General features: G+C 56.1%; 2 protein-coding genes across 2 annotated transcripts; one reads left to right on the top strand and one right to left on the bottom strand.

The window, feature by feature from the left end:
- Window positions 1–7,477: 7,477 nt before the first annotated feature.
- KDF1 (keratinocyte differentiation factor 1) lies at window positions 7,478–12,619 on the top strand. The gene is given in 4 exon segments (XM_040535111.1): window positions 7,478–7,496; window positions 7,499–8,572; window positions 9,490–9,564; window positions 10,263–12,619. Coding segments are annotated over 4 exon segments (1,251 nt in total). The 3' UTR covers window positions 10,346–12,619.
- Window positions 12,620–17,120: 4,501 nt separating this feature from the next.
- Window positions 17,121–26,881, bottom strand: NUDC (nuclear distribution C, dynein complex regulator). Its single transcript, XM_040535001.1, is given in 10 exon segments — window positions 17,121–18,242; window positions 20,064–20,182; window positions 20,504–20,523; window positions 20,526–20,586; window positions 21,211–21,405; window positions 21,856–21,969; window positions 22,304–22,387; window positions 22,834–23,037; window positions 25,458–25,535; window positions 26,683–26,881. Coding segments are annotated over 10 exon segments (1,023 nt in total). The 5' UTR covers window positions 26,779–26,881; the 3' UTR covers window positions 17,121–18,190.
- Window positions 26,882–26,969: the final 88 nt, after the last annotated feature.

The following is a 26,969-nucleotide window of genomic DNA, read 5'->3' as shown; positions in this document are numbered from 1 at the left end:
AGGTGACATTGGGGTGCCCGCAGGACGCTTGCTCGGAGCTGGAGGCACAGGGAAAGGAGGCTTCAAGCAGCGTTGGCCCCGTCAGAGCAGTCCCAAACATCCAGCGGCCGGCTGAGCCCGGTGGGAGGCAAATGGGGTCAGTGCCACGGCAAGGAGCAGTCCTCCTCTGCTCTCTGCCCCTGCAGAGATGCAGTCCAAAGCTGAAATCGCCATCTGGAGGTGGTGGATGTGGGGCAGCCCCCAGCCCTCTTGATCGTCCCGAGGCTTGCGTGGGGCACGCTCAGGCTGAAAACCAGCACCCGAGCTGTGGTGCGAGGCTGCGTCCCCCCCGTTGTCCTGCCGGACACCCCCAGGGCTCCGGGGCATCCCTGGGGAAGGGGCCCTGCCCCGCAGCGGCTGCTCTGAACCTGCTGCCTTTGAGGGCTGCTGGCAGCAGACCCCCCTTTGTTGCCCCCAGAGCCAGTAAGATCCTCCAGGGACCCCAGACCCTGCAGGGTCCCCCAACCCCATAGGGGCTCCCAGACCCTGCTGGAGCCCCCAGCCTCACTGATACACACACCTACCCTGCACACCCAAGGACCCCAGACCCTGCAGGGTCCCTGAAGCACTTCAAACCCCATAGGGTCCCCCAGGGACCCTCCACCACCCATTTTCCTCAGGGCATCCCAAAGTCCCCAGACCCTGCTGGGTCCCCTGGAGCACCCCAATCCCACCAGATCCCCTAAAGGCGCCATAGAGTCTTCCCCCATCACACTCAGGCCACCCTCGCGGAACCCAGACCCTGCTGGGTTCCCCCATCGCATAGATTTCCCTCAAGATCCCTGCAGGTCCCCCCCACCTCACAGACCTCCCCCATCCCCTACAGGTCCCCCCCACCCCTTAAGGCTTCCTCCATCCCCTGCAGGTTCCCCCTACCCCCCTAAACCCTCCAACACCCCAAATCCTCCATCATCCCCACCCCCCCAGAACCCCAACTCCCCAAGATCCCCTCAGCCTCCCTCAATACCCCTGAAGATTCTCCCCACCCCGTAAGACTCCCCCCACCCTCCTAAATCCTCCATCCCCCCCCAACCCCCAAGACCCCCCCCAACCTCCCTCAAGACCCCTACGGCTTCCCCCCCACCCCCTAAGGCACCCCCCACCCCCTTTAGCTTCCCCTTAAACCCTCCAGCACCCCAAATCCTCCATCCTCCCCCAGAACCCCAAGATCCCCCACCCTCCCCCAAGCCCCCCCCTTTGGGCACCCCCTTCCCCACCCAACCCCCCCCTTCCCCCCCACCCCCTTTAGAGCCCCCCCCACCCCTTTTATCTCCCCCCGGCCCCCCACCCCCCCCACCCTTTAGGCGGGGCTGCGGGGGGCTGCGGGCAGGCGGCAGGCGGCGGAGCGGCGGCTGCGGGGGGCTGCCCAGGGCACGCAGCTGCGGAGCGCCCGGGCGGCGGCGAGCAGCGGGGCCGAGCGGAGGCGAGAGCGGCGGCGGAGCCCCTTCTGCAACCTCTGCCCTTGGGCTGCCAAAGCCAGCTGGGCTTGAGCGACCCCGGCCCCCAGCCGCCCCAGGGTCTCGGCCCTGGCGGCCAGGCGCAGCTCGGCGTGGCGCAGGGCGCAGTGCACCTGCAGCACCCGGCCCTCCAGCTCCGCCGCCGCCCTCCGCCGCCCCTCGGCCGCCACCAAGCGCCGCCGAGCCGCCGCCAGCTCCCCCGAGCCGCCGCTCGGGGCCGGTGGGGCCGGGGGTGGGGCCGGTGGCGGCGCCGGGGAGGATGCTGCGGTGCGCGGGGAATTGGGGCTGAGCTCCCGGTGCTGCTCGCCCGCCGGTGCTGGGGGTGCTGGGGGTGCTGGGGCCGGTGCTGGTTCCGCTGCTGGTGTCGCCATGGGAAGGGGAAGGGGTGCGGAGCGGTGCGGGGCGGTGCTGAACGGATATAGAGCCCGGGGGCGGCGCCCGCACAGCGCGGCTCGGCCCCGGTGGGGGCGGCACCGGGATGGGGATGGGATTGGGATGGGATGGGGATGGGGGTGGGATGGGGATGGGGATGGGATGGGGATGGGATAGGGGTATAGGATGAGGATTGGAATGGGGTAGGGATGGGGTGGGGATGGGATGGGAATGGGATTGGGATTGGGAGGGGGATGGGGAAGGGGTGGAGATGGGGATGGGATTGGGATATGGGATGGGGATTGGGAAGGGATGGGGACGGGCTGGGGATGGGATTGGGACGGGCTGGGGATGGGATTGGGATAGGGATGGGGATGGGATTGGGATGGGGATGGGGTAGGGATGGGGGAGGATGGGATTGGGATGGGGAAGGGGTGGAGATAGGGTGGGGATGGAATGGGGATGGGGTGGGATGGGGATGGGGTCGGGGATGGGATGGGGTGAGATAGGATGGGAATGGGGTGGGATGGGACGGGGATGGGACGTGATGGCACGGCACGGCATGGGGGGGCAGTGGGGGCGGCTCTAGTGCGGTACTGGCACGGTGGGGGCGTCCCTGGAATGTAACGGTGCGGTACCGGCACGGTGGGAGCAGCACCGGGACGCTGGGAAAGGTTGGGCTGGGGTTAATGAGAAAAGCTGGGTGGGTTCCTGGGGGTTACTGGGAACGGCTGGCTGGGATGCTGGGAGGTTACTGGGAAGGGTTGGGGGCAGGCTGGGCTGGGCCAGGCTCCTGGGTTCAGGTCTGCAGCCCCCCAACAAGCTTAAAAAGCCGCCAGCTGCCTGGGGATGCTGGTGCCCAAGCACCGGCCTGGGAGCGAGCAGGGGGCAGCCCCCGCACCAACAAAATCATGCAGATGGGAAGGTCCAAGTAAAGGTCCAAGAGGTGAAGAACAGAAAATCCTTCGTTGGTTTTTTGCTCTGCTCGGGTGGAACCCCCAAGGCACCCCCAAGGTTCCTGGCTCTGCCAGGGAAGGGGGGCACTGATGAGGGGCTGGGGGCTGGGGGCTGTGTTCGAAGCACCAGACAGAGGAGCCGAGGCATTGCCAAGCAGTGCATCGAGCTGTACAGAAACGAAACCCCAGCCAGGGAAACGACACTGTCTGGAATTAAGCACAGTGTTCCTGTGCCAGGGGCTTAAATAAATAAACACGGTCTTCATGCCCTTTAGAGAAGGAATGAGCTTCTTGGCACTCGCGTCGTCCTTTGAATTGATTTTTCTCCATCCTTCCCTCGGAGCCCGCCTGGTGCATCTCAGCCAAGCTCTGCCTGCAGCGTTTCTGCTCTCCTCTTCCTCTCTGGGGAAGGATTCGACCCCAGGAACGTGAGTCACCAGCACTTCAGCCACCGAGCAGCAGCAAAGGACAAGCTGGCACCCGGGCAGTGCACCGCGTCCCCATGCCACCCCCATACCAAGGGGGGTTCAGGCATAAAGGACCCTCCTGCTGGGAAAAGCAGGACAGACGATGCTGTTTGCTGAGCTTACGGGATGAAATAACCCCCATGGAGGGTGCGGGTCCTTGGGGCAGGGCTTGGGGGCTGATGTGGGTCCCTGCAGTGCTCCAGGCCCTTCACCAGCTTCGTAGCCCTTCTCTGGACACACTCCAGGGCCTCAATGTCCTTTTAGTGGGGGGGGAGGAGGAATGGCTTTAAACTCAAAGAAGGCAGATTTAGATCAGAGGTGAGGAGGAAATTCTTCCCTCAGAGGTTGGTGAGGCCCTGGGGGTGTACAGGACCAGGCTGGAGGGGACTCTGAGCAGCCTGACCTAGCGGGTGGCATCCTAATGTACGGCAGGGGTTGGAACTGGGTGGGCTTTGAGGTCTCCGGGTGGGCTTTGGGGCCCCTGGGTGGGCTTTGGGGTCCCTTCCAGCCCAAACCTCTGTGACTCTGTGACCTCGGTGGCCATCGACATGGACCCCCCCCCCCGGTGTATCCCTGCCTCCCTTGTCCCGGAGGACCCAGAACGGGACACAAACACTCTGTCTGCGCCCTGGGATCGCGTGGAAGAGGGATCCCGCGTGTGTGGAGGATCCCTGAGATCCCCCGGGGCGGACACGTGGGGGGGGGGGGTTGGAGGCCGCAGGGGGGTGGCTCAGGGGCAGCTTCGCGAGCCGCGCTCTCGTGGCCCTCGCGGCGCCCCGTCGGGCCGGGTCACGTGGGCGCACCTGGCCCAGGTGAGGCGGGGCCGGCGCCGCTCCCTGGCTCGCAGGTAACCGGGGCCGGGCCGGGCCCCGCCGCTGCCCCCCGGCCCCGCCGCACCGCGCCGGGCCCAGCACCCAGCGGGGAGGCGCTGCCCTGCCCCGCCCCGCCCCGCAGCCGTCCCGGGGTCCGTCCCGAGCCCTGCGCCCCCCGACAGGCTGAGCCCCCCCCCCCCCCCCGCCCCCCCCCCGGCACGTCTCGGCCCCGTTCCGCCCCGTTCCGCCCCGCCGGGCCCGGGGCTGGTCGCTGGGAGCTGCCTGCGGCCCTCACGGGGCTTTCCCGTGGGGCTGGAGGGCGGTTGGGGGCGGCCCCGGGGGTCCCCGGTCCTGCCCCAGGGGTCTCCGGTCTTGCTCCGGTCCGTCCCCGGTGGGTCCCCAGTCCTGCCCCGGGGGTCTCCGGTTCGTCCCTGGTCTCCCCTCGGGGGTCCCCGGTCCGTCCCCGGTGGCCCTCGGTCCTGCCCCCGGGGTCCCCGGTCCGTCCCCGTTGGGCCCTGGTCCTGCCCCGGGGGTCTCCTGTCTCCCCCCCCGGTGGACCCCCGTCCGTCCCCGGTGGGCTCTGGGCTCTCCCCGAGGGTCTCCGGTTACCGGGACCGGGCAGGCCGTGCCCAGCCCCTCAGAGCCTGCCAGCCGCCCTCCGGGGGCTCTTTAACCCCAGCCCCGTGGGGAACCGGCCGGCCCCGCGGGTGTCCCGGTGGGCAGAGGAGCGGCACCGCTCGGCCCCACCGGGTTCCTTCTCCGGGAGCCCCGCTCCGACCCCGTGTCCTGGAGCACGGGGGGGGCGCGCTGGGGGGGTGCAGGGGCCCGGTGCGAGGCGGTTCCTTGGGTTTGGTCAGGGCCTGAGGGGGGAGGCTGGACGTGGGGGCACGAAGTGGCCGTGTTATTCCGAGCCAGGGTCTCCATCCGGAGGCCGAGCCGGTGCTCCGTGGGGCAGCTTTCGCTGCTGATGGGGCTGGCTGGGAGAGCTACAAGGTGTCGCAGCTTCCATAGACCTCAGAGAAGTTACATCTATGCCTAAATCCTGTATTTAGCATCCATAGATCCAAGAGAAGCTCTATCTATGCCTAAATCCTGAATTTAGCTCTTCTGGCCCATTTTGAAATGACTGCTTTGACTTCCCTAGTTTCTAGAAACAGGGCACTGTGGTTATTGGCAAACCGGCGTGGCTTTATCGAGCGTACTCGCAACCTAATTTAGCTTTTTTTTGAAACTTTCGAAGGAAATCCTGTCCTCTGAACAATGAAGATCTTAGACCCTGGCTAACTCTTAGACGCGCAAACTGCTTGCGGCTCCCACCTCGCTCTTTTGGTACTGAAGTTCTCTGGAAGGATCCTCCGGACTCGGATAGGTGCCCGCGTGAGAGCAGAGAGAGCTCCCGGCGATCCCGTGAGTATCAGCCTGGCGGTGGATTTTAGCCCAGGTGTGTGTTTGGGGCTGTGTTGAGCTGCGGGCTGCGTGTTGCGGTCCCTGTGCCAGAGGAACCTGCTGAATCGATGGGCTGTGTTCTGTACGTGCTCGCTGGGACGCTTTCAGACGGGTGTTCTGGTGGTCTTTTTCTGCAGAGCTGAGATAATTTTCCTAGACTAAAGATGCTTTGAAGCTTCAGGATGTTATATTTCGTTCCATAAATGATGGTGGTTGTTCACGGGCAGTGCACGCGTTAGATCCGTTAACAAGACCTCCCTATTGAGAGGAACATCCCCCTAAGTGTTTCTGTGATTAGATCAGCTCAAATATTTTTTTGTTTGCTTTTAAATTTTGGACCTCGTTACGAAAATGGTGAAACTGAGGAAAAAAATAAAGACGGTTCTGAAGTGAGAGCAATGAAAACCCTCCGCTGGTGCCGAGTCTGGCGAGCTCTGCCCATTTGACACCGAGATTGGAGCATCTGGGGCTTTTAGGTTTAGCACATCACCCAGGAATGTGCAAAAGGAGCTCCTGGGACACGCGCTACTTACGAATTCTTATAAACTCATGGAGCCAAAAGGTTCCTGGAAAGCAGTGGTGTGATATAACTGCCTGGGGAGCGTTTTCAGTCTGCATCTGTTGCTTGGTGGGGGCAGCGTTGCAGCCGTAGTGTCACGCTGCCTGCAAAGCACGCTCTGACAAGGCAGGACAGATTTACTTACTCATGCTTGAGGTGCCCTATAGAAAGTACAGAGCAGAGCAGCAGGCGCAGTCCAAAACCACTTACGCTATGTCTGGGCTCTCACCGTTTATTAATTAGCCTAATTAGTATTGAAAAGGATCTCTTGGGGGTGAAAGCGGTGCTAGCCAAGAAGCTTAGGAACCGTGGACAATTTAGGGGCCCGTCACAGGCTGGGATAAAAGCAACAGCAATAAAAGTAGAGAGCGCCAGCCTTGACCTGACTTCCTTTGCCATTGCCCGTTGCTGAGCTTTCTTTGTAATGGGGAGATTTCGTGTGCCAGACTCTGCCTGTGGGATCTGTGCAGTGTGACAACAGGAGCCTGTAAAAACACTTTGTGCCCAGACCTGGGGTAGCTGTGGTAGAACGGTGGCAAGGAGAACAACAGCTCGCTCGCTCTAGGATTCCTGCAGCAGGGCTCTGTAAAAGTTTTGCTCCCGTGAGGCGTGATTTCAGACGGACTCGTTGACAAGATCTTTAATCCAGATGAAGGCAGCAGTTTTCCTAGCGAAGCCTTTGACGTAACACGGCCGTGACTGGCAAAACTCAGCAGTGTTAGTAACGCCGTCATTGCTAAATCCTCCAAATTTGCCATTCGAATAACCTAGAGTCTGAATTGGCAGCTTGCATAATGATTGATTACCTGTCATCTCCTCCTGGGCATAGTGTGTTTTGAAACGGGTAAGTGCTGTCAGAGCCCAGCTTAGTCCCAAAGAATGCAAGGCAAAGGGGAAGTTGGTTAAAAGGAGACACTTTCCCTTTGGAGCCTGTCAGTCAGCTCCACCTACGGCTGTGTTGCTCGGTTATCGCCTGGAAGCAGCGTCTCTGGAGCCTGCCTTCTTCAGCTGCCTTAGGAAAACCTCTTCTGAAGGCTGTGGCGATTTTGATGCCTTGAAAGGGGCCCCTCTAAAACATCTCCTTCCCGATTCGGGCACCTGCTGAAAGGAAGCAGCAAAGCTGTAGGAGTCGGGGAGCTCTGAAACACAGGGCAGTTTTCTTGTCTGTGCAACAAATAAGAACCGAGCGAGTTCTAATGCAAAACGTTTCTGTAAATAACTGAGATGCTGGATTTGAGCTCAGGCGTCACGGAGTTTGAACGTTAGGCCCTTCTCTGTTGACCGGGAGCTCGCTAAGGTGAGGCTGGGGGCAGACACGCTTTGTTTGACTCGAAGCCTTCTTGTTCTTCAGGTGCCTGAGCGGTGAGCCATGCTGGGCCGGAAAGCAGGACTCCCCCCGACCTGAACAGCCACCGCCAGGTGAACCAGTCCTACCAGGAGGCCGTGCCCCTGAGGACCAGAGCATCCAAGGAAGCCGATGTCAGCCTGGAGGTGTTCAGCGGCTCTACGCCTGAAATCAAGCAGGGCCGCACCAGAGCCCAGCAGATGCGGGACAGGAAAGGTCGCAAAGCCGACCTCAAAGAGTCTAACGGGAGAGAGGCGGAAACGATTACCTTTATCTCTGGTACAGCAGAGGCTCCCCCGAACCAGAGCTTTTGCTGTTCCTCTCTGTCTCAGGCCTGGAACACATACAAGGCTGTTTTCTGTTGTATAGTGACCTGCGGGGGCTGCTTTCAGGACTGCAGTGTCTGTATCCCCTACCCGGGGCCCGCTGAGACCTCCACTGATGATGGGAAGAATGGAGATTATAACGGGCGACTGCCAAACAGCCCTGCCAACGTCTCTCCCACCGAGAAGAACGGGAACCAGATCAAAAAGTCCCACATGGGCAGCAGTTTCAGTTACCCGGATGTCAAACTGAAGGGCATTCCTGTCTATCAGAACAGGAGCCCCAGCCACCACCTGGAATCCGATTCGTACTTCAAGGAGCTGCTGCCAGAGAAGCCCTTCAGGAACAGCATAGAAAAGCCGCCGCTTCCTAGCAGCCACCGGAGTTCGGAGGAGTATTATTCCTTCCACGAGTCCGACCTGGACATCAGCGAGCTGAACGGCTCCATGTCCAGCAGGGAGATCGACGTCCTGATCTTCAAGAAGCTGACGGAGCTCTTCAGCGTCCACCAGATCGACGAGCTGGCCAAGTGCACGTCAGACACTGTCTTCCTGGAGAAGACCAACAAGATCTCGGACCTCATCAATAGCATAACTCAGGACTACAACCTGGACGAGCAGGATGCTGAGTGCAGGCTGGTCCGCGGCATCATACGCATCAGCACCCGGAAAAGCAGGGTCCGGCCCCATATTTCTGTCCCAGCCAGCCAGAGCCACGAGGAGAAGTCCAGCAGAGGCAACGCACCGGACAGCGGTAACGAAACCATGCTAGAGTCCACGGTCATCAGCCAAGACGGTACGTGCAGGTTCCTTGGCGTTACAGCTTCGTTACAGCAGGGTAATTTAATCGAAGCTGTGGAGATGTGGCAGTGGAGTAGGGTTGAGAACTGGTGCCTGTCTTCAGGCTGGGCTTCTCTTCCCGGATGTGTGAACGGAGATCTTTGTGGAGACCTCTGCTTCTCGCCAGTCATTGCGATGTAGCTTTCTTGGTAGTATCTGTCACTGCTAGGAAAGCTTGCGCTGAGCAATGCGGCACTTATTCTGCTGCTTCTGCAATGGTTCTGGCTTTCCTCTGAACCTCTCAGCTAGGCAGAAGGACTGTGAGTCAAACGTAACTGGTATGACCAGACAAGCTGGCTTATTGCAGAGGATGTCCAGTTACCGTGCTGGCTCTCTTCCCCGTGTTCCAGCAACGTTCTTGCTAATTCCGCTCTCAGACCACTGTGACAGAGGGCTGTGTTGGAGCTGAGCCTTCCTCTGCACGGGGGGGTGAGGAGGAAGCAGTAAATAGCCCTGCAAGGAGGAGGGGAGGGCTGTAGCCGTGGTGTAAGTGCCTCGTGGCTATTCCAAGGATATTCTCCTTGTCTGCAGCAGCCTGAATTGACTGACCTCTAGAACAGGAGAGCCTGTTGTAGAAAGACCTTGACAAGCTGAGTACGGGGAGCCAGGAGACACCCAGAAGTAATGGAGGAAACTGGTTGGCTGTCGTGCTTCCTCACTTAACAGTCAGGCTGCTGTTACTTCCTGGTGGTTATGGACTATAAAGCTCAGATTACCGAGACAAAGGTGGAAGCAATCTGGGGAATAAGATGCTGCCTCTCCTGTTACCTGCGGGTGGTGCCCTCTGAAGGAGAGCGCCGGCGTTCCCTGACAGGTAGCTTCGCTCTTGAGTCACCGTTTCCTGTCTCAAGCCCTCTTGTTTTTTCGTTCCAGACTTGGCGGTGCAAATTTCGGAGGAAACGCCGGCAGATGTGATCGCCAGGAACATGAGGCGGCACAGCAGTGCAGGTAACGTGCCTGGCCGGGGGTCTCAGCTGCAGAGGCCTCGCTGTGGGAGGGGATTTAGCAGGAGTGAGGGGAGCGCCCTGAGCTTTTCCTATTACGTGTGCCTTCGTTTTTCACCGCCTGCAAAGGCTGAGCTGGCATCTGCCTCTTGGGTTACCGTAAGGTGTGTCATTTTCGGGAGCTTTGGGAGCGAAGGGGGCTCAGAAGGCTGGGGTCTGCCCGGGTTCTGGGTCCTCCTAGAGGGAAGGACTCCCCCGTGTGGGGTGCTCTCTGCCTGTGCACAGCGCCTGCCCCGAGAGCTGCCAGTCTGCGAGTACCCTGACAAAGTCTGGGGCCGTATCTGGGGTGTGCCCAGCGAAGGTCACAGCTGGGTTACACGGGAACAAAGAGAACTGTGCAAAAGGGGAGTGGGGCAGAATGACTGGCTGTCCCCTGAGCTCTGATCCTCACGGCATGCATGCTCCACTCCAAAGAGCCGCCCAGGGCTAAAAGACAAGTTTTCTCCTGCATAATAACAGATCTCTCCTCGAAGATGGCCACAATACAGGCAGGGTTGATCCCTGCCTGTGGGCTTTGTGTGGCTTCCTCCTCCCTCATGATACACAAAGCCTTTTGTGGCAGCTGCTTGCCTAACTGCCAGGCACTTGGCTGCTACAGTTCACCTTGTCTAATGTCACCATCTCTTCTCTCTCCTCTCCAAGGCTCTCCAACAAGCAGAGATTCCTCTTTCCAAGACACAGAGACTGACTCATCTGGAGCACCTCTGCTTCAGGTGTATTGTTAAGGAAAAGGACCCGAGCAGCAGGCAGGCATTGCGAGGCTTTGCTGCCATCAGCTTTCTCCTCTTTCAATACGGAGCATGCTATGTCACTTTTTCCCCCCCCGCAGTCTACCCTTATCCTTTTGTTGAAGCCAAACTACTTCTGCTGTCTGAGTTTCACTGGATTTTTATTTTTTTTGGACAATATAGAACATCAAGGAAGTGAACTGTGGAGCTAATGAACTTGGGAGGTGGAATGTGTGCCCAGGGAGGAGAAGATGGACAAGGAAGTATTGGATGACTTGTGCTTCTATGATTTTATTTCCTATCTTCACATTTAGCTTCAACAAGCCCAGTGGCCCAGGTCTTTCCCTGCTTTGAGAATTTGCTGTACAGTTCTTGCTTTCTGGCGTTGCTTAAGTTAACCTGGGGAGGGAATAATCAGATGGTGTCTCTGTGATTGTGACGGTGCTGAGGCGAAAGCCAAGCATCTGCTCTCTAGGGACCCAGATCTCTGTGCCAAGGGGCTGGGTTGGTGGTCCCAGGAGCGTAAGTCCTCTGTCCGTGGTGTTGCAGTGGCCAGATAACGCCTTCTTCCTCCTGACACCTTCCTGGTGACACCTCAGCGGTGTCATCTCCTGCTGCCTTGTAAGGAGAAGGTTCAGGTAACATGGTTCATTTAATCTTTGGCCTCTTGGTCTCCCAAGATAGTCAGTGCCAACTGGAGGGTGGCGAGATGCCTGGACTGCTACCCCACTCGTCTCCCAGTTGCTGCCAATCTGATGTGAACTACCAGCACGAGGTATTCTGGTTGCACGTGGTGACCTGTGGCTTGCATGCCAGTCAGCTCTTCTCACTCATCTGCCAAGCCCTCTGCGTTTCCCCATCCTGCTTGGTGTCATCTGGTGCTGACTGCTGGGGCAAGCCTTGAACTTGGGTTATGGCAGGTGAATGAGAGAATCGGTTCATTTGAAGGTTTTTGTGATTAGGAATTGGGCTGTTCGACTGTTCTGCCAGAAACTCCCTTGAAAGTGGCTTGCTTTGAAAGGAAAGCCTTCCTTGGAGAGCATCTCCAAAGGGTCTGCGAGGAGCTGCTTGGTCCTGCCTTCCCCTGGGGGCACTCGGAGCCTTCTCCTTCCCTTTGCTCTTCTTTAAGAGCCAGTAACGAGCACGAGATGCGGCATTGCCACCGTGAGGGCACGGAGCCAGGTGACCTTGAGGGCTGCAGCACTGCAGCAGGAGGAAGCCCTATCTTTCTGTTGCTGCCACTTGGTTATCGTAAAGTAAACATGAGAAGCCATGGGACTTGGTTATAAGTTCGGGTGTCCTTGGACATGACTAGAAAATGCTTAGTTGTATTTACCGGTAATGGAATAAACACACCCGCTGTTTTTTTGGGGAGGGGAAACCAAAATAGGTCCTGTGCTTTGGTGTGGACCATGTTTTTGTGCCTTAATTGAACTGAAATGTGCCTTGAGTTCATAGCCTGTGATTACTCTTCAAAAGGTTGGGTACGGGGTGGTGGGGGGAGAGGATTATGTTCCTTACGTAAGCAGTCAAGCTTATTTAACTGGCCAAAGCCCTTTGAAATGTACAGTTTAAGTCCCTGTTAGAGCCTGTTTTTGTAAACTGCTCGCGTTTCTGAGCATGCTTTCATAAATCGTGGACGTTACTGAGACCACACCTTGAGACACTGACTGGAGAGATTTTGACAATAAAGGGGAGAGACTGAGACTTTGGTTTGGCTTCCCCTCCCTGCTTTGTTTTTAAAGCTGGCCATTTGTGAAAAACTCTGTTTATGCAAGAAGAGACGCGAGGCGAGGACAGCCCGGGACTCCCAGATGGGCTGTGTTTGGTGACCTTCCTCGAATGCTGCATGTACCGACGGACCCGCTGGGCTTCCTGCCTCCGAACGGAGTTGTACATACATATTGGGACAAGTTTACTTAGACCTGTGCACTGAGGCGTCAGCACGGGTCACACTGACACGCAGCTCTGCGGTGGAGCTTTGGAGACGAGGGGGTGAGAACGGACGTGCAAAGAGCTACCAATGCCTACTACAGATGCAGTGGCCCATTTTTTTGTTCAGTCTGTGTACCACGAGTCAATGTGTATGGATCAAACTTGCAAAACACACACAAACCAAAAAAACCCTCAAGTGGAGTACTGTCAATCCCCTGGTCCCTGAAGCTGGTGCACCTGTGGTGTCTAGCGGGATTCTTTTGCATTTCTCACCCTTAAAATCCGATTCGGTCTTTTTTTTTTTTTTTTTTTATAAAGCAGAAGGTGTGCTCTTTACCCGGGCTCTGTCTCTTACGTTCTGCTCACGTTGCACCGGTGCTGGGGGAGCATCCTTCTGCGGGGGGAGCCGGGGCCAGGAGGGTGGTTTGTGCAGGGGAGGCTGCTCTCTGCCCTCCCAGCAGCACGAGCACGAAGGTGATTTTGTCCAGCTGGGAGCACTCGCAGTGCATGGGGGGATTGTTCCCAGGACTCAATGCGGAGCGGGTGTGTAGGACATGGGAAGCCAGATGCAAATAAGGGATGCTCTGGGGAAGTGCCTGTTTGCATGTAGGGAAGCTCAACGGGTGGTGTTTGGAAAGCTGAGCCTGGGGGGGCAGAATTTCCAACTTGTTCCTGGGGCGTAGAAACCTCTTGCTAGAAGGTGCCGCGATTGCCGGCTCCGTCCCACTTCTGTTCAACGAGGACTGCAGTTCAACCTGACCACCAGGCACCGTTCATTGCAGGGATGTTTCCTGGAAGGGTTTTAAACCCATAACCAGGTAAATGCTGCCTTCTCGCAGCTGGAAGGGGTCTGCCAGAGAGGATGCTTTGGTGCCTGCAGCCCTCGGACCAGCCTGTCGGGGCCCCAGGGGAGCGGAGCAAAGGCTGCCTGCAGCAGCCTGCTGGCCAGCCTCTGGCACTGAGCTGGGACGGTGGCTGTGTCACTGCTGTCTCTGCTGTCCCACCGGCTCCTAAGCTGCCCTGCTAGTTCCTCCTGCGAGCCTGGGCCACATTATTCTGTCCTCTGTCCTTTCTACCTGAATTCCTGCAGTGCTCTTCCTGGAGGAGGTTGGTCTTCCCTCCGAGGGAGTTTGACCAGGTGGGGTGGCGCAGAGCGGCTGTTACCGGTGCGCGGTACTGCTCCTGCTTCCCTTGGGTCTCCTGAACGCCCAGGAGGGCTGTTTGGATGTTTCGGGTTGTGCGTGCACAGCGTGGGAGCTCGTCCCCCTGCCCCAAACTAGCTGGCTTGTTCAACACAGCTGCTGCGAGATCATTGCTGTTTCTGGAAATACTTAAAATCTTTGCCTTTAGAACTATGATCTCCTAGTTGCTCTCTCTCTCTCTTGCTGTTTTGTTTTTTTTGTCTTGTGTTTTGTACCTCTCCTGGCTTTGAGCGTTGGTTTGCTGCATTGACCAGGCATTGATCATGGCTTGCTTTGCTCACAGCTGCCCAGGGAATGAATGCAGTCTGGTCGGCTGCTGAAGGTCGTTTGCCATTGACCAAGCTGTCTCAGCTGCTGCTGGAGTGGTTTTTGCTCTGAGCGTTAGCACTGAGTGTTTTGCTGGGGTGATCTGATGTGGTTGCCAAAGAGATCTCAGAAATACGAGAGCCCTTTACCCAGCTAAATGCACAAATGTGTTTTTTTTTGTTTGTTTGTTTTTGTTTTTTATTTTTATTTTTTTTGCCTGGGCGCTTCCTTTAGGGAGCATGACTCAGCACCCTCCTTTTCCCGGAGACTTCGGTTTTGCCGGGCTCGGTTTTGTCAGGAGCCTCTCCCCGAGACCACGCAGCGCACGTGTCCTCACCGTGCTAAGCGGCGCTCCCTGCTGCGGCGAGGACCAGTGCCTCCAGTAGCACCCAGTGCCGCGCAGATCCCCGACACCCCACTGCCAGCGGCTTCCTCGGCTCGGGGTTGAGGAAGCTCGGTGGCTCTGATCGGAACGGCTGCACGTGTTAGGGAAACCCCCCGTCCAACCTTGAGCTACTGAAGGATTTATTTCAGGGCAGCTTACGGGGTAGAAAGCAGATTAATTTTACCCAAAGTTTTACAGCCTGGTCCTTAGCAGTGACAGAGGAGTGGTGGCTTCTCTTCAAAGTACGCAAAGCGAAAACTGATGTAAACACCTCGTGCCCGTTCCCTCCTTGGGGTTCTGCTATCTCACTGCCTTCCTAAGCCGTCCTGCGGCCTGTGCCGTTTCCTGAGAGATGTGAGCTGCGATTGTCATTAATCAAGGCCACGCCAAGAGCTGATGCTAGACAAAAGACCAGGAGACGCTTTTAACACATGGGAAGCCCTGCAGAGAGCCTGCGCGCCTTCAAGGTTTTGTTTCTAAAAGATGGGAGAAGGAAGAGTCGGCGATACCTTCGGAAAGGGGCCGCCTTGCTGGGTCCCACGGCACTGCTGGGGCCTTTCTCTCTGCTCCAGCCCTTCTGCCCCTGCTCCGAGCCACGGGTGAAGGGGAGCAGCCGTGCCCCCTCCCCAGCCTGGCTGCCGCTTGGGGACAGCCCCAAAAAGCAGCGAGGAGAGCTGCAGCCGGGTGCCGCACCGGGGTGTGCTGGCAGCCGCTGCTCCAAGGGGTGGCAGCACTGAAACGGCTTCTCCGGGAGATGCGACACGGGTGTGACAGGCGAAGGGACCGTCATCTCTTGCCACCCTCGAGCGCAGCCCGAGCTCGGGCAGGGAGACGTTTGCTGGGAATCAATACAAGGAAATATTTGTGGGTTTGGTCCCGATGTCCCCTGTGGCAGGCACGTTCCCTGTGTGGGGTCACGAGTACGAGGCTGCGGTCTGGGCTCTCCGGTAGCTCAGACCGAGGGATTTGCAATCTTTGAGCCGCTTTGCAGCTGCCCGGCCAGAGCTGTCCTGCCCTGGCACGGTTTGCCGAGGAGGAAACCGCCTCCGGGGCCCAAAGGGTGCTTTGGATTCAGCTCGGCCCAGAGAAAGTCGGAGGCAGCGGGTGGTTTGCAGAGGACAAGGCCAGGCGGAGAAACACCTTCTGCTCCGCTGGCTGGAAGGGTTGAAGTCCAGGCGTAGCGCTCGGATCAACCAGTTCACACACAGCTCAGGGCATTCACCCGCTGCCAGTTCAGCTGCAGCTCTGGCCCAGTTCTCCCAGAACTGTTTGCCTTTCCTCTTTACGTGCCTGAAAGAAAGGCAAATGACGTCGCCCCCCCCCACCCCCCCCCCCCCACCCCCCCCACCCCCCCCCCCCCCCACCCCCCCCCCCCCCCCCCCCCCCCCCCCCCCCCCCCCCCCCCCCCCCCCCCCCAAAAAAAATCCCCTCGCAGCTTCCTCCAGGGTTCCTGCTACTGACTTTTCTTGGTCTTAACTCCTTTTTGCCTTCCCGCTCCGCAGCCCGCCTGCCAGTGAACCAAGCAGCCCGAACTGGAAAACTCAGGAGTTTCAGTCTTGCTTGCACCAACCACTGCCTGGGCTCACACGGGCACAGACCGAAGGGCTGAGGACAGGAGCAGCCGCGGAGATTTGGTTTTTGGTAACAGCGTTGTTAAAAAAAAAAAACTCACGGGCGCTCTGCACTTAGGCCAGGCAGCCCCACGCTGACAGCCGCCGCCGAGCCCCCGGTCCGGCTGCCTGCCGTCCCTTTGGGATGAGCTTGGGGTTTCTGGTGCGGGTTACGGGGCTGAGGTGGTGCGGGGAAGTCACCAAGGTTGGGCTCGGGGTGGTGCCGTGCACCGCGCCGGTTTACGACCGGTCCCGGTGCCTGCCCGTGCTTGCTCTGCAGGAGGGCTGGTGGCCAGCCCCTTCTCCTGCTCGCCGGGAAGCAGCGCGGCATCGAGCCGTGCTCTGACGCACCACTGGGGACTGAGGGAAGCTCGTTGTACCCCAGAACTGTAGCTCGTTTCCACACACCGCCCCCCCCCCCAGCCCAACTGCTCCACGCACCGTGGTTCAGAGCAGGTACGTTCACACCAGGGCCGAGAGCCTCTGAAGCCAGCGCGCTGTCTGGTTTCTCTACAACAATGCAAGACCCTCTGCCGTTTTTCAGTCAAGTCCAGGAAGGCAAAGGTGCGCAAGGTAACCGCAAGACTGACAGGCAGCGGGACCCGAGCGCAGCTGCCCATCCCAGCAGGTAGTGGGGAGGGGCAGGCGAGACGCAGGTGCCTGACCCGAGTCCTCGCTTGCCCACAAGGTCGCTGCTCGGCTCGGTGGGTGCTGGTTTTTGACCTGAGGGCCTGTAAAAGTGGAAGACGGAACGCAAACAACGTCCTCCTATTAAAAATAAATCCAAATAAGCCAGGTGCAATGCCAGGCTGAACTTTGCCCAAGCACGTTTTTCAGCCGTTCGTGCCCACTCCCTCTGGTAGGAGGTGGAAACGTCTCAGGGCAGCAGAAGCAAGAACCCCAGCTGCGGGATTTTGGGGTAGCCTGTAAAGGACTCACGGGAGCCACGGCTTTTGTGCCACTTTCCTCATGCGGTTGTTATAAAGCAGACCTGGGGCAAGGGTGGCTTCCTCAGCACAGTCACACGCTGCTACGTGGAGCCTGGAGCCACGATTGGTCACAGCCAGGGGTTTAAGCTGGGCACGGAGATTTTCGGTGCTCCTGAGCAAGGCCCACAGCCTGCTGCCTCTCCTTAGCTGGGGAGCAAATGTTACGAGCGGGGAACCCGAGAGGGATTCCAAATAGCCACAGAGCACAAGCCCCAGCCCCTGTCAGGCAGCCAACCCCCCCGGGGCACCCTCGTCTGCAGGCGCTGCCCCCTCCCAGCTTGCACCAAGCCTGCACGGGCTGCTTGGAGCCCTCCTGGGGAAGAAATCACACGTTCTGCCTGAAAATATGCCACTTTTTTTGTCTTTATGTTGCACCGCAGTTTTAACAAAGATACGAACATGCAGAGTAATGCCACTTGCCAGCAGGAGCTCAGAAGAGAACGCAGCAACGCCTGTCAGCGGTCGGCAGGGAGAGAGGCGCTTGGAAAAGGGCCGGGAGATGCACTGCCAGTAAGAACAGCACCCCAAAGACCCCCCCACGCCCTCTCCCTGCCCGCACCCAAGGATTTCCTAGCCTTCCTTTCCCACAGGGCAGCAGGTCATCCTCTCCAGCTGGGACGGGAGCCCTCCCTTGAGCCCCATGGGTCCAGACTGTTCCACCTCTGGCAAGAACAGAAGCAGCAGCAAGGGTGGAAGGCACCAAGTGCAGCTCAGCCACGAAACCCTCTGCTCAGATGTGATTTACCCTTGCGCCCATTACAGGTGAGGAAAGGGAACCGTTTTTTTTTACCCTTTCTCCATTCGGTTTCCACACAGCAGGATGATGCCCTCTGCTACCTGAAAATGATGGGTTATGGCAATGAGGAGGAGCTGCAACGGCTGATTTTTATGCTACTGTTTTCCTTTCCCAAGGCCCAGGGAGGCAGAACAGGAATTATTTCAAAAAATAAACCGGCCCTTGTTTTCACAAGACAGCAAGAATGCCAGAAGGGGGAGGGAGTAAAATCTCAGGAGAACCTGCTGCCAGAACTGATATGGCAAAGCGTGGATTACTAACGCTGAAGAGCCAGGAGATTAAGCTAAGCAATACATTAAGGGTATGTCCCAAAGCCTCTCGAGTCTGGCTCTTGTAGCCCTAATGCTCTTTTTGCTCTAGCCCCTCCTTCTCTGCTAACTGCTGTTTGGGAAGTGTCGCAGATGGCTCTGACTGGAACTGCTGCAGGCTGGTTCTGTGGCCTTGTGTTCTGCTTGACACGGGACAACTGAGGATGACTTCACGGAGCTGCCTCCCCGCAAGCTCAGGTGGGAATGCTGGAAGTGCTTACTTGCCCAAGGTAAGGGATCCCTACTTATCCGGCAACACAAATCCTGCCCCGTTCGACGGGCTGACCGAGGGGGGAGGAAAAGAGGAGGACTCAGTTGAATTTAGCCTTTGAAAAGTCCATTTCTGGATGCTGCTCCATGAACCTGGAAGGAAAACAAAGGTAAGAGCTTGGTCAGTCAGCAGGAGCCGCAACAGCTCCCCTCAGGGACACACAGTGCCTAAGAACTCAGCACCCCCTCAATCCCATTTCAAGTCGCTCGTGCAGCCTCCTCACGTTCCGCTTTTCAGGTGCGAGGCAGCCTTCTCCCAAGGTTTAAGGCGTCCCTACTTCCTGTGCTATCGAGTCTGCTTCCTCCTCACCCCTCCACAGCAGGGACTGTTTTACCGAGCTTCCCGGGCCACAATCTCCAAACTACAAACGCTTTTCCCTTAGGTCAGTGGTATCAGCAATCCTACCAGCCGCCAAGGTCAGCAAGCCAGACACGTGGCAGTTATTAATTATCAGATACACACCCTTTAACTGTTACCTCTCGGACAGACACGTAGCAGCTATGACCCTGATTGTGGGGCAGAGGGGAGATTATAAGGGCAGATTATGATTTAAGCTTAAACGTGTTCACATTACGCATTACTGGAGACACCGGGAATGTCTCCAGTGCTGCGACAGTGAAAACTAACGAAGCGCACGACCAGAGAAATCTGTTCTCAGACTAGGTGCAACCTGATTACAAATGCCCTGCAACCCCAGCAGATAGGACTATTTGGACACGGGTTGCCACATCAGAAAGTTCTGAGAACAAAGCGCTGTGCCTGCTGCTCAGCAGCGAGGTATTAGCACACGCAGAAGCTCCCACCTTCCTCCTCTGCCCTGCGGTTCACCATGGGGTACAACGCGTAACCGTGTGGGGGATGCAGACGCAAAGCACAGTAAGGGCAGGCCCCCTTTCTTCTTCCACGCTCTCACCTCGTGTTTTCCCCTGAAATGCTACCGCTGCATTTCCACCTCCACGGAAATCTGTGCTGCGGGACTCGTGTCCTTGTTTAGCAGCCAGGAGGGCTTCGCTGGCAGAGATTAGCGCCCCCCTGGGTGTCACTGAGTCCACTTTGGCCTGAACAAAGTCTAAACTTCCCATCCGCTCCTTACCAGCCAATCTGCACCCAAGCCAAACTTGCAGGGAGCCCAACGAGTGACCTTGCCAACGAGGTATCCTGTACGTGCACTTTCCAGGGAGGCAAGGACTGCCTGCCATGCTATCGGCTCCACAGGCACTGAGACGTCTGGTCTCTGCTCCAGCAGTCTCATCCTACCCTAAACCCAGTGCACTGATCAGAGCGAAGCTTCTGCCGGCACAGATAAGCCAAGGAAGGAAAGGAGTCAGGTGCAGAAGGCAGGCCTGCTACGCTAATCCTCCTTCCAACCCTGAGATAAGACGGGGATTTGCACTTGCTGAGGAAGCTGCCTGATCCAGAACTGCCTCCACGCCTTCCTACGCGGCCTTGGGAGCCCTGTGAGTAATTTCCCCGCCGAGGTGCGTTTATGCCAAACAGGGCAATAAAGACATAAAAGGGTTATGGGCCTGGAGACAGCTGTCTGGTGGCAGGTGTGTAGAGCGGGGAGATTATCTGTGCTACTGAGCAGGAGATTAGAAAACAATCAAGACCATGTTAAAGTTCAGTAGAGATGGCACCTCCATGCCCAAACATGCTTTCTGGACTTGAAATCAGCAGATTAAGACAATGCCAGAGCTAGGCTGTTCCTAGAATTTCCCATTACACTTTCTACACCCACTGACTTTTATAGACAGCCGGTGGGTAGCCAATGACCGTCTACCTGCTGACATGAACTCAGGCAGGACTGAATGCCAACCCGTTTTTTGCTCGGTTGCACTGCTAGATATTTGTGAAGGGAGAAGGAGAAGGGGTATGGGAAAGCGAGTACCCACGAATTAATCAGTTCTACGCACTTTTTCAAAATGTCTTGCTTCTTCTGTTCGTCAGACGTGGGGAGGCCCATGGATTTCTGTCGTTGATCATACATCATTTTCTCCACCATGCTGCGAGTCTCGCTGTCCAGGTCTGACAACTGAAACCAAGGACTTCTATCAACACTGAAACCTTCCTCAACCCCCCCCCCACAACCTGCTCGCAGAGAACGTGACTACACTGACGTTACATGGTGCTGTGTGCACGGGCTTCAGAAATACTTATGCAGACACTAATCTATAAACTCAGCTCCATTCACTTGCAGTTCTGGGAGCATTTATATTCTAAGATGGCACCATATGCATCAGTACCCCCAGCACTGTTTTTTCTGCTAGCAGAACAAAGATGTAGTAGTTGAATGCGAGCTCAGCGCGAGCACATTTATGAGAAGGCTCCATTCAGTAAAAGAGGGAGTTCTTACTTTTGAGTTCTCTGGATTAATTTTTTGGTGTTGATTTCTGGGTCCGTGGAGACTAGTTTGTTCCACCATTCCATCTTGTTGATCTGAAGGAACGAAGAGGCAAAAATTATTTATTTTTCCTGGACTTGTTCTTGGAATTTTATGTCTCAGTCACAGGAAAAAAAACGCTGGAATCAAACTTTGACGGTTCTCTAAATGTCAGTAAAATCTGAAGGTGGATAAAGGGCATTACTTTCCTTTCTAACCACTTTACCTAGCCTGAATTTCCATAACTGGCAAATCTTGAGAGCATGTTACACGTCACGTTTGGCACAACAAAAGAGGATTAAAAAAAACACACCTGGAGAGGCCCAGAAGGGACAAGAGCAGCAATAAGTTCTGTCCCTGGATTTTTCATGTCGCTAACAGATGTGAAAGAATAGCGCTATTCCACTAAGGCGTAACTTTAAAATTACTGATTTCCTTCCAGCTTTTCCTGAACTGCTTAGCAATCAATTGGGCATACTGGATTAGCATGAAGGTAGGCTGAAAATAGAGGCAAACTGAAATACCCTGCTTCCAGCAGTATCACTGGCATTGTGCAACGGACGAGCACGATTCTTCTGTTTCAGCTCACAGAGCCCAGGGCTTTCATTGGTTTTGTGACTCTCATTTCACTAAGTAAGAGGCAGACAAGCCCCAGTTCTCCCCGATCTGTTCTGCTTTACCTTCTCCAGGTGCACGGTGACTGTTTTACCATCTTCAATCAGCCAGGAGCTCTCCTCCACCTTCACTTCATTGAAAAGGTCTCCATCGATAACGGGCGAGTGGCCCTTCAGGCCGACTTTGAGGTGCCGTCTCTGGATATCAACCACCACGTCCTTCCCCTTCAGCCGGAAGCTCACCTTGAAAGGGATGGCCAGCTGGACCAGACAGAGGTCAGATGTGAGGAGCAGAGCAATGGAGTCTCTCCTTGCCCTCTCGTGCTGCTGTTTTAAGGCTTTTTGCCTTGCTTTCACCAGAGTAAGACAGTACTCAATGATTTTCCCTAGGGTACTGAGCAAGCAGGCATAGGATGAAAGGATACGTGTGCAAATTTGGCAACAGGATGGCCAATGTATCTCAGTGGAAGGGAAGCAGATTTTAATGTCTTAACCGTGTTCGTCAAGGTTTGTCAGAGTTAGGTACAGCTTTTGGGAATTGTATTTAGTTACCAAGCTCTCCTCCAGCTATTGAAATGCTGCCATTAAGTAAAATTAGCAACCTTCCATGAGCAAACGAGATACAGGGCATCAGGTCCACTGTCCTTACTAGCACTTGCTCTTATTTCCTGGCTAAGATTCCTCAGGCCCTGGATATAAGGCAATACTTACATCCAGCTCTGAAAGAGTCTGTGTCCATCTGTAATTTGGAAGGTCAGCTCCATTGCCAGAGTTGGGTTTAAGTTTTCCTTTATCCTTCTCATCTTCCTCTTCTTCATCTGTTTCCTAAACAACCAATTTAGAGCGTAAAGAAAGGTTTTTCGAGTCTTCATGCATCTTTCACTTGTGTCAACAGTTCTAGGTTTTTGTAAGAATTTCAGCTGCACATATTCATATTCACATAACTTTGACCCACAATGGAAAGGTGTCTCTAGTAAGACACAGTAACAAGGGGGCAAAAGAGGTGTTGAAGTCTTTGGAAATTGTGTTATGACACAACTTTTTCAGTGCATATTCCCAAAGAAAGCCAGGCTGGACATCCCATAACGCTCACGAGAGTTGTGATGGTTAACCAGAAACGTTTCTCTCAGTCTAACGTAAGTCCCTAGGTGAGCTTTACCTGCTTGTTAGAATCTGAAGATTCACCTTCATCTTCCGAGGATTTCACTGGGACGCTGTTAACCTCTTTCTGTGCTTCTTTTTTCTGTTTAAACAGAGAATGAACACGCTCAGATAGCGCTGATACTTTGTGCCACTTGCTGATCTGACACTAGGTGGCCTCAGCCTCTTCATCTGGAGCTTAAAGAACCAGACTCAGAGCTACAGGGGGAATTTTCAGCCCTTCCAACAGCGTCACAGGAAAGCGGTCCTGCTGAAGGGAAGTCCCCCCGCCGTGATGACAGCAGCAGAGGGTGTTGCTATGAGACACCTTGCCAAGGGCAGAAAGGCAACGTGACTTATGGGCAAATCCACACCAAAACGCAACGACTGTCCTCGGCTGATTTACGTTAGCAGCATACCACCTGCTCCCATCTGGGGATCCAGACACGGCCTTTTACATCGCTCACCACTACCCGAACTGCGTGCCAGCCAACAGAGGAGACAGCCCAGGCCTGGACGGCACCCACACGTGCCAAACGCTGCTCTCACCTGGTCGATTTCCAGCTGCAGCCTTTCTGCTTCCTCGTCCGTAAGTTCCTTAATCCTCGGCTCGTTCGCTTCCTGCTTTGCTTCTTTAGCGAGTTTCGCAGCTCGCTCTGCCTTTTCTCGCCGTTCCGCCTCTTGACGAGCCTTTTTCTCCTTCCGCTCCTTCTGAGCTAGTTTGTTGTGATGGTTGAAGGTGTCTGTGATCAGCTGAAAGACAGGAACACATAACAAAAGGTTTAAGAAAAAAAAAAAAACACTTTTTCAAACCCAAATGACTAGCTCCTAAGGCTCTGAGAACACGTTAGCCATACTGATGTGACTTCCCCTCGTTTTCGCTCTAGTCGTTTGACTGAAAATCTAGAGGGGGGAAAGCTTCAAGTATTTAAATGCAGCCCTTCCTAGCCCTTTCTTATCTAGGGAGTGTATTTCAATGGAGATAACAAAAAAATAAGATTCTCCATTTGTTTAGTCATTTGTGCTCTTCCAGCAGAACAAGCAGCTGCCTAACCCAAAATTTTGACCACTCTCCGTACACCTACGAGAGCTGGAAGAACAGTGACACTAGACCTAGTTTTTGCACCTACTTTTGTCCTCTCCCACAACCACACTTTCCCCAGGCACTAGATGGAGGTTCCTCTCTTATTAATATCTGTATTACGAAACCTTTTCAGTGAAGAAGCTCTAAAGCTCCTGGCAAGGTTGCTACTACTGCAACAGCAAAGGGCAGCAAGCAGAAACCAACAGGCATTGCAGTTTAATATCAGTGTTATGATTTAGAGGAGAAAAAATGAAAAGCTTATCGTTTTACTGAGGGTCAAGTTCCTCCAAAAATCTTTGCTCCAAACCTACCTACAACTGCTCTTGTTGTTGTGACTGAAAAGCAAAATCCCAAGGTCTCTGATGCAAATGGCTGTACTGCTCAGGGGGAAAGCTGAGTACACAGGCAGTAAGCCAGAGCAATTGCCTCGTGGTCGATAATGCCAGGGAATGCTGTGCAAAGCAGCACGTATGAGAGCTCCTGTCTGCTCCAGAAAACAACGCAGAGACGATCTGAGTAATTAAATTGGAGTGGAGTTTTCAGACGGGTTTCATGTACTCATTTATGTATACCCCAGAAATTCCACAAGGAATCAGCACCTTTCCAGAGCAGCTCAAAGCACCCAGGCCTCGCGTACTTCTGTAACCAACCGCCAACTATTTCGGCTTTGTTTTTAAAGGGCAAAGTGAGATTTATTTACGCAACCCGAGCCCAGCGTTTCCTAGGACACAGAATTCAAGACGTGCATCTCCCAGCTCCTGCTCCTAACAAGCCAGGGAGCGAGGCTATTTACACAGCCCGAGCCTGCCAGTGCGTGCACTGCATTTCTCTCAACTGCCATCGCATCCCCTCGCTCTACACAAGGGCTGCATAAAGACGATGCCTTCCCACCCTCCCTCTTTTTTTTGATGCCAAAGGACCAGCGGGACTGGGGAAGCAGCTTCTGCAAATTGTGCTGTTACTATGGTGTCGCAGAGCCCTTGCGCTGAGCACCTCCTCAGGAGACCATAAAGCATTTTAACAGGTATGGCAGTAGCCAGGACCTCCAAAAGCACCAACCAGTGCTTATCTCCAAGCTGCTGCTCGGTTTCAGTCCCAGGGAGCAGAGTCCTCAGGAATTTGGGAGATTTCTCTCCAGTCTAAGGAAAACAGCAGGCGACTTCACCTCATTCTTCCTTTGAATCCATCCCCTTTCCCTTACCTGCCTCACTTAGCCACTCCGGGGACTAGACAGCGTACGTAACTCCCTGTGTCAGCAATTAACGCCTCCCCTAACACGCTCCCCGTGGCAGCAGTGCCTGCTTTGCTCACAGGGATTCCACTAGACCAGAAAGCCAAGACAAGTCTTAGACAAGACAAGCACTCCAGATTTTGTCCTCAATTCCATACTGCCTGGGACCTAGAAGTACCAGACCCTCCCACATCAGCTCCCCTGTAAGCTCTGCTGTAACCGCCCGCAGCCTCAAAGCCAGGCGGGCAGCCGAGGGGCACCACGGCCTCCAGGCAAGCGTTGCAAAGCAGCTCACGTGCTAAGCCAGAGGGAACGGCCACCACGCGGGAGTACAACCAAGAAACCTTCAGAGAGCCTGCCTAACTCCTGCTGCAACGCTCCGCCTGCCAGCGAGGCAGCCCAGAGCCCCGGGCTCGCTCAGTCCAGACAGGTACGCAGCCCGAGACAAAGGTGCAGCCGCATGTGCAGAGACGTGGACTTTGTGCTTTCTCTGAGGTGAACAAACAAGGTAACCTGGGGTTATCGCTTCTGCAGTGTCTGTCACCGTTAAGTCAGTGTGTCTGGCAGATTTGCTTTCCAAACAAGCCTTTGGCCAGAGCGTGGCAAAAAAAAAAAAAGAAGAAAAAAAAGCCCTGCACCAACGGTATCGCTTGAACAAGCAATCATGCCTCACCTCACATCGGGGCAGCTCATTATTGCTTTGTTTTGTGGTGTGTTTCATCAGCAGCACAGGCTGCTCGTCCCCGAGGGCATTAAAGGGCTTTGGGGCCTTCAGAAAGGGAAATCTTAGCATGGCATAGACACGGCACAGAAATAAGGCAAAAAAAGCGTGGATTTTGTGTTTTTTTTTTTTTTTACCTTCTCTGCTACGCCATCTTCTCCACCAGTGAAGAAATCTGTTTTACGCCTCAGGAAACTAAAGAACGTGTTCACAAGCTGGTAGAGGGGAACAGAGAAAGGGGGAAGAGAAGGGGTGAAGAGAGGAAAAAAGAGCAGTGAGACCAGATCACTCCAAGGTACCTTGTGTCTCTAGAGCAGCCTTTATTGTGCCCTTCCCATCTGTGTCTGCATCAGGACCGTACTGAAACCCCGTGACTGTTTCCCAGAGAAAACAGCCAAGGGCTTTTATGGAGATCCAGCTCCTGGATCCCATTTTTCGGAGGCGTGTGTGTGTTTCATGTTAAGAGAGGGCAACCAGTTTATTCTCAGGTCACCTCGGGGACGCACCTACTTTGCCATCCCAAACTGTTACTCAGATCTCTCTGATGCAGAAACTTTGGCTATGCATACGTGCTTTTAGATATAATACACACACACAAATGTATGCAGATGCTCGCATATTCCGTATGCCTATGCCCTCAAAGTGTGCAAGCCACCCCCAAGCTGCGTCCTGTTTATTTACAAAAGTTTAAACTTCTTTTTATTTCTGACTATCTTGCTGCCTGCCAGATGTTGCTGGTGAACTGGCAGTTATGAACTGCCACCCCAAAATACCCCCACGGAAATGGGTTTGACTCTCAGTGGTTTGATTCCCACTCCCCCCCCCCCCCCCCCGGAGTTATGTCTTGTCAGTATTTCAACCTGAAGCCCCACGGCGGCAGGAGGAGCCGTGTTTAACACCATTTCCCCATGCGTGGGGGCAGGGGTTGTTCCCGTACACCCCCCCTTGCGGACCAGCTCCCCACCAGGAGCCACCGCCTGGAGGAGCAGGAGGCCCCCGCAGCGCCCCACGAGGAGGGGAGGAGCCGCGGCCGCGTTTAACGGCACCTGGCGGCGGCCACAACCCGCTGGGGACTCGAGGGACCGCAAAACTGGGCCAGGGCGGCTCCGTCCTCCCGTGCCTCTCCCGCTCCGCAGCCGCAGCAGCCCCGGGCCCCACGCGTGGCGCTGCCGAGGCCGAGAGCCCCCGGCGCGGGGAGGCCGCACACGGGGGCCCCTCGCTCCGTGGCGGCGGCGGGGGAGGGAACGCGGGGGGCTGCGTGGGGCCCCTCGGGCCTCCTCCGAGGGCCGCCGCCTGCCCCTCCCCCCCCCCGTTACCCCCGGAGGAGCTCGGCGAAGCCTCCGCCGGGCCCGGCGGCGCTACCTCGCGCACGCCGCCCTGGTGCTGCTGGGCCATGGCCAGGAGCATGCCGTCGAAGCGATCCTCCTGCTCCGCCGCCTCCTCCGCGCTCAGCCCCATCCTGACCCTGACCCCGCCGCCGCCGCCGCTGCCGCCTCGGCCCCCCACGCCGCCGCTTGCAGGAACCGGAAGGTGATAGAGCGGAGCTCGCGCGGCGCTCGCCTCTCCCCTCTCCCTTCCGCCAATCGCAGCGCGCGGCCCAGCCGCTCCCTTCGCGGATTGGTCGGCGGAGGGGTGGGGGAGGGGGGAGG

Source organism: Cygnus olor, chromosome 23 (assembly GCF_009769625.2).
Source record: "Cygnus olor isolate bCygOlo1 chromosome 23, bCygOlo1.pri.v2, whole genome shotgun sequence".
Classification (NCBI taxonomy): Eukaryota; Metazoa; Chordata; class Aves; order Anseriformes; family Anatidae; genus Cygnus; species Cygnus olor.
The sequence above is the reverse complement of the archived record's forward strand: the minus strand, read 5'-3'. Positions and strand labels throughout refer to the sequence as shown.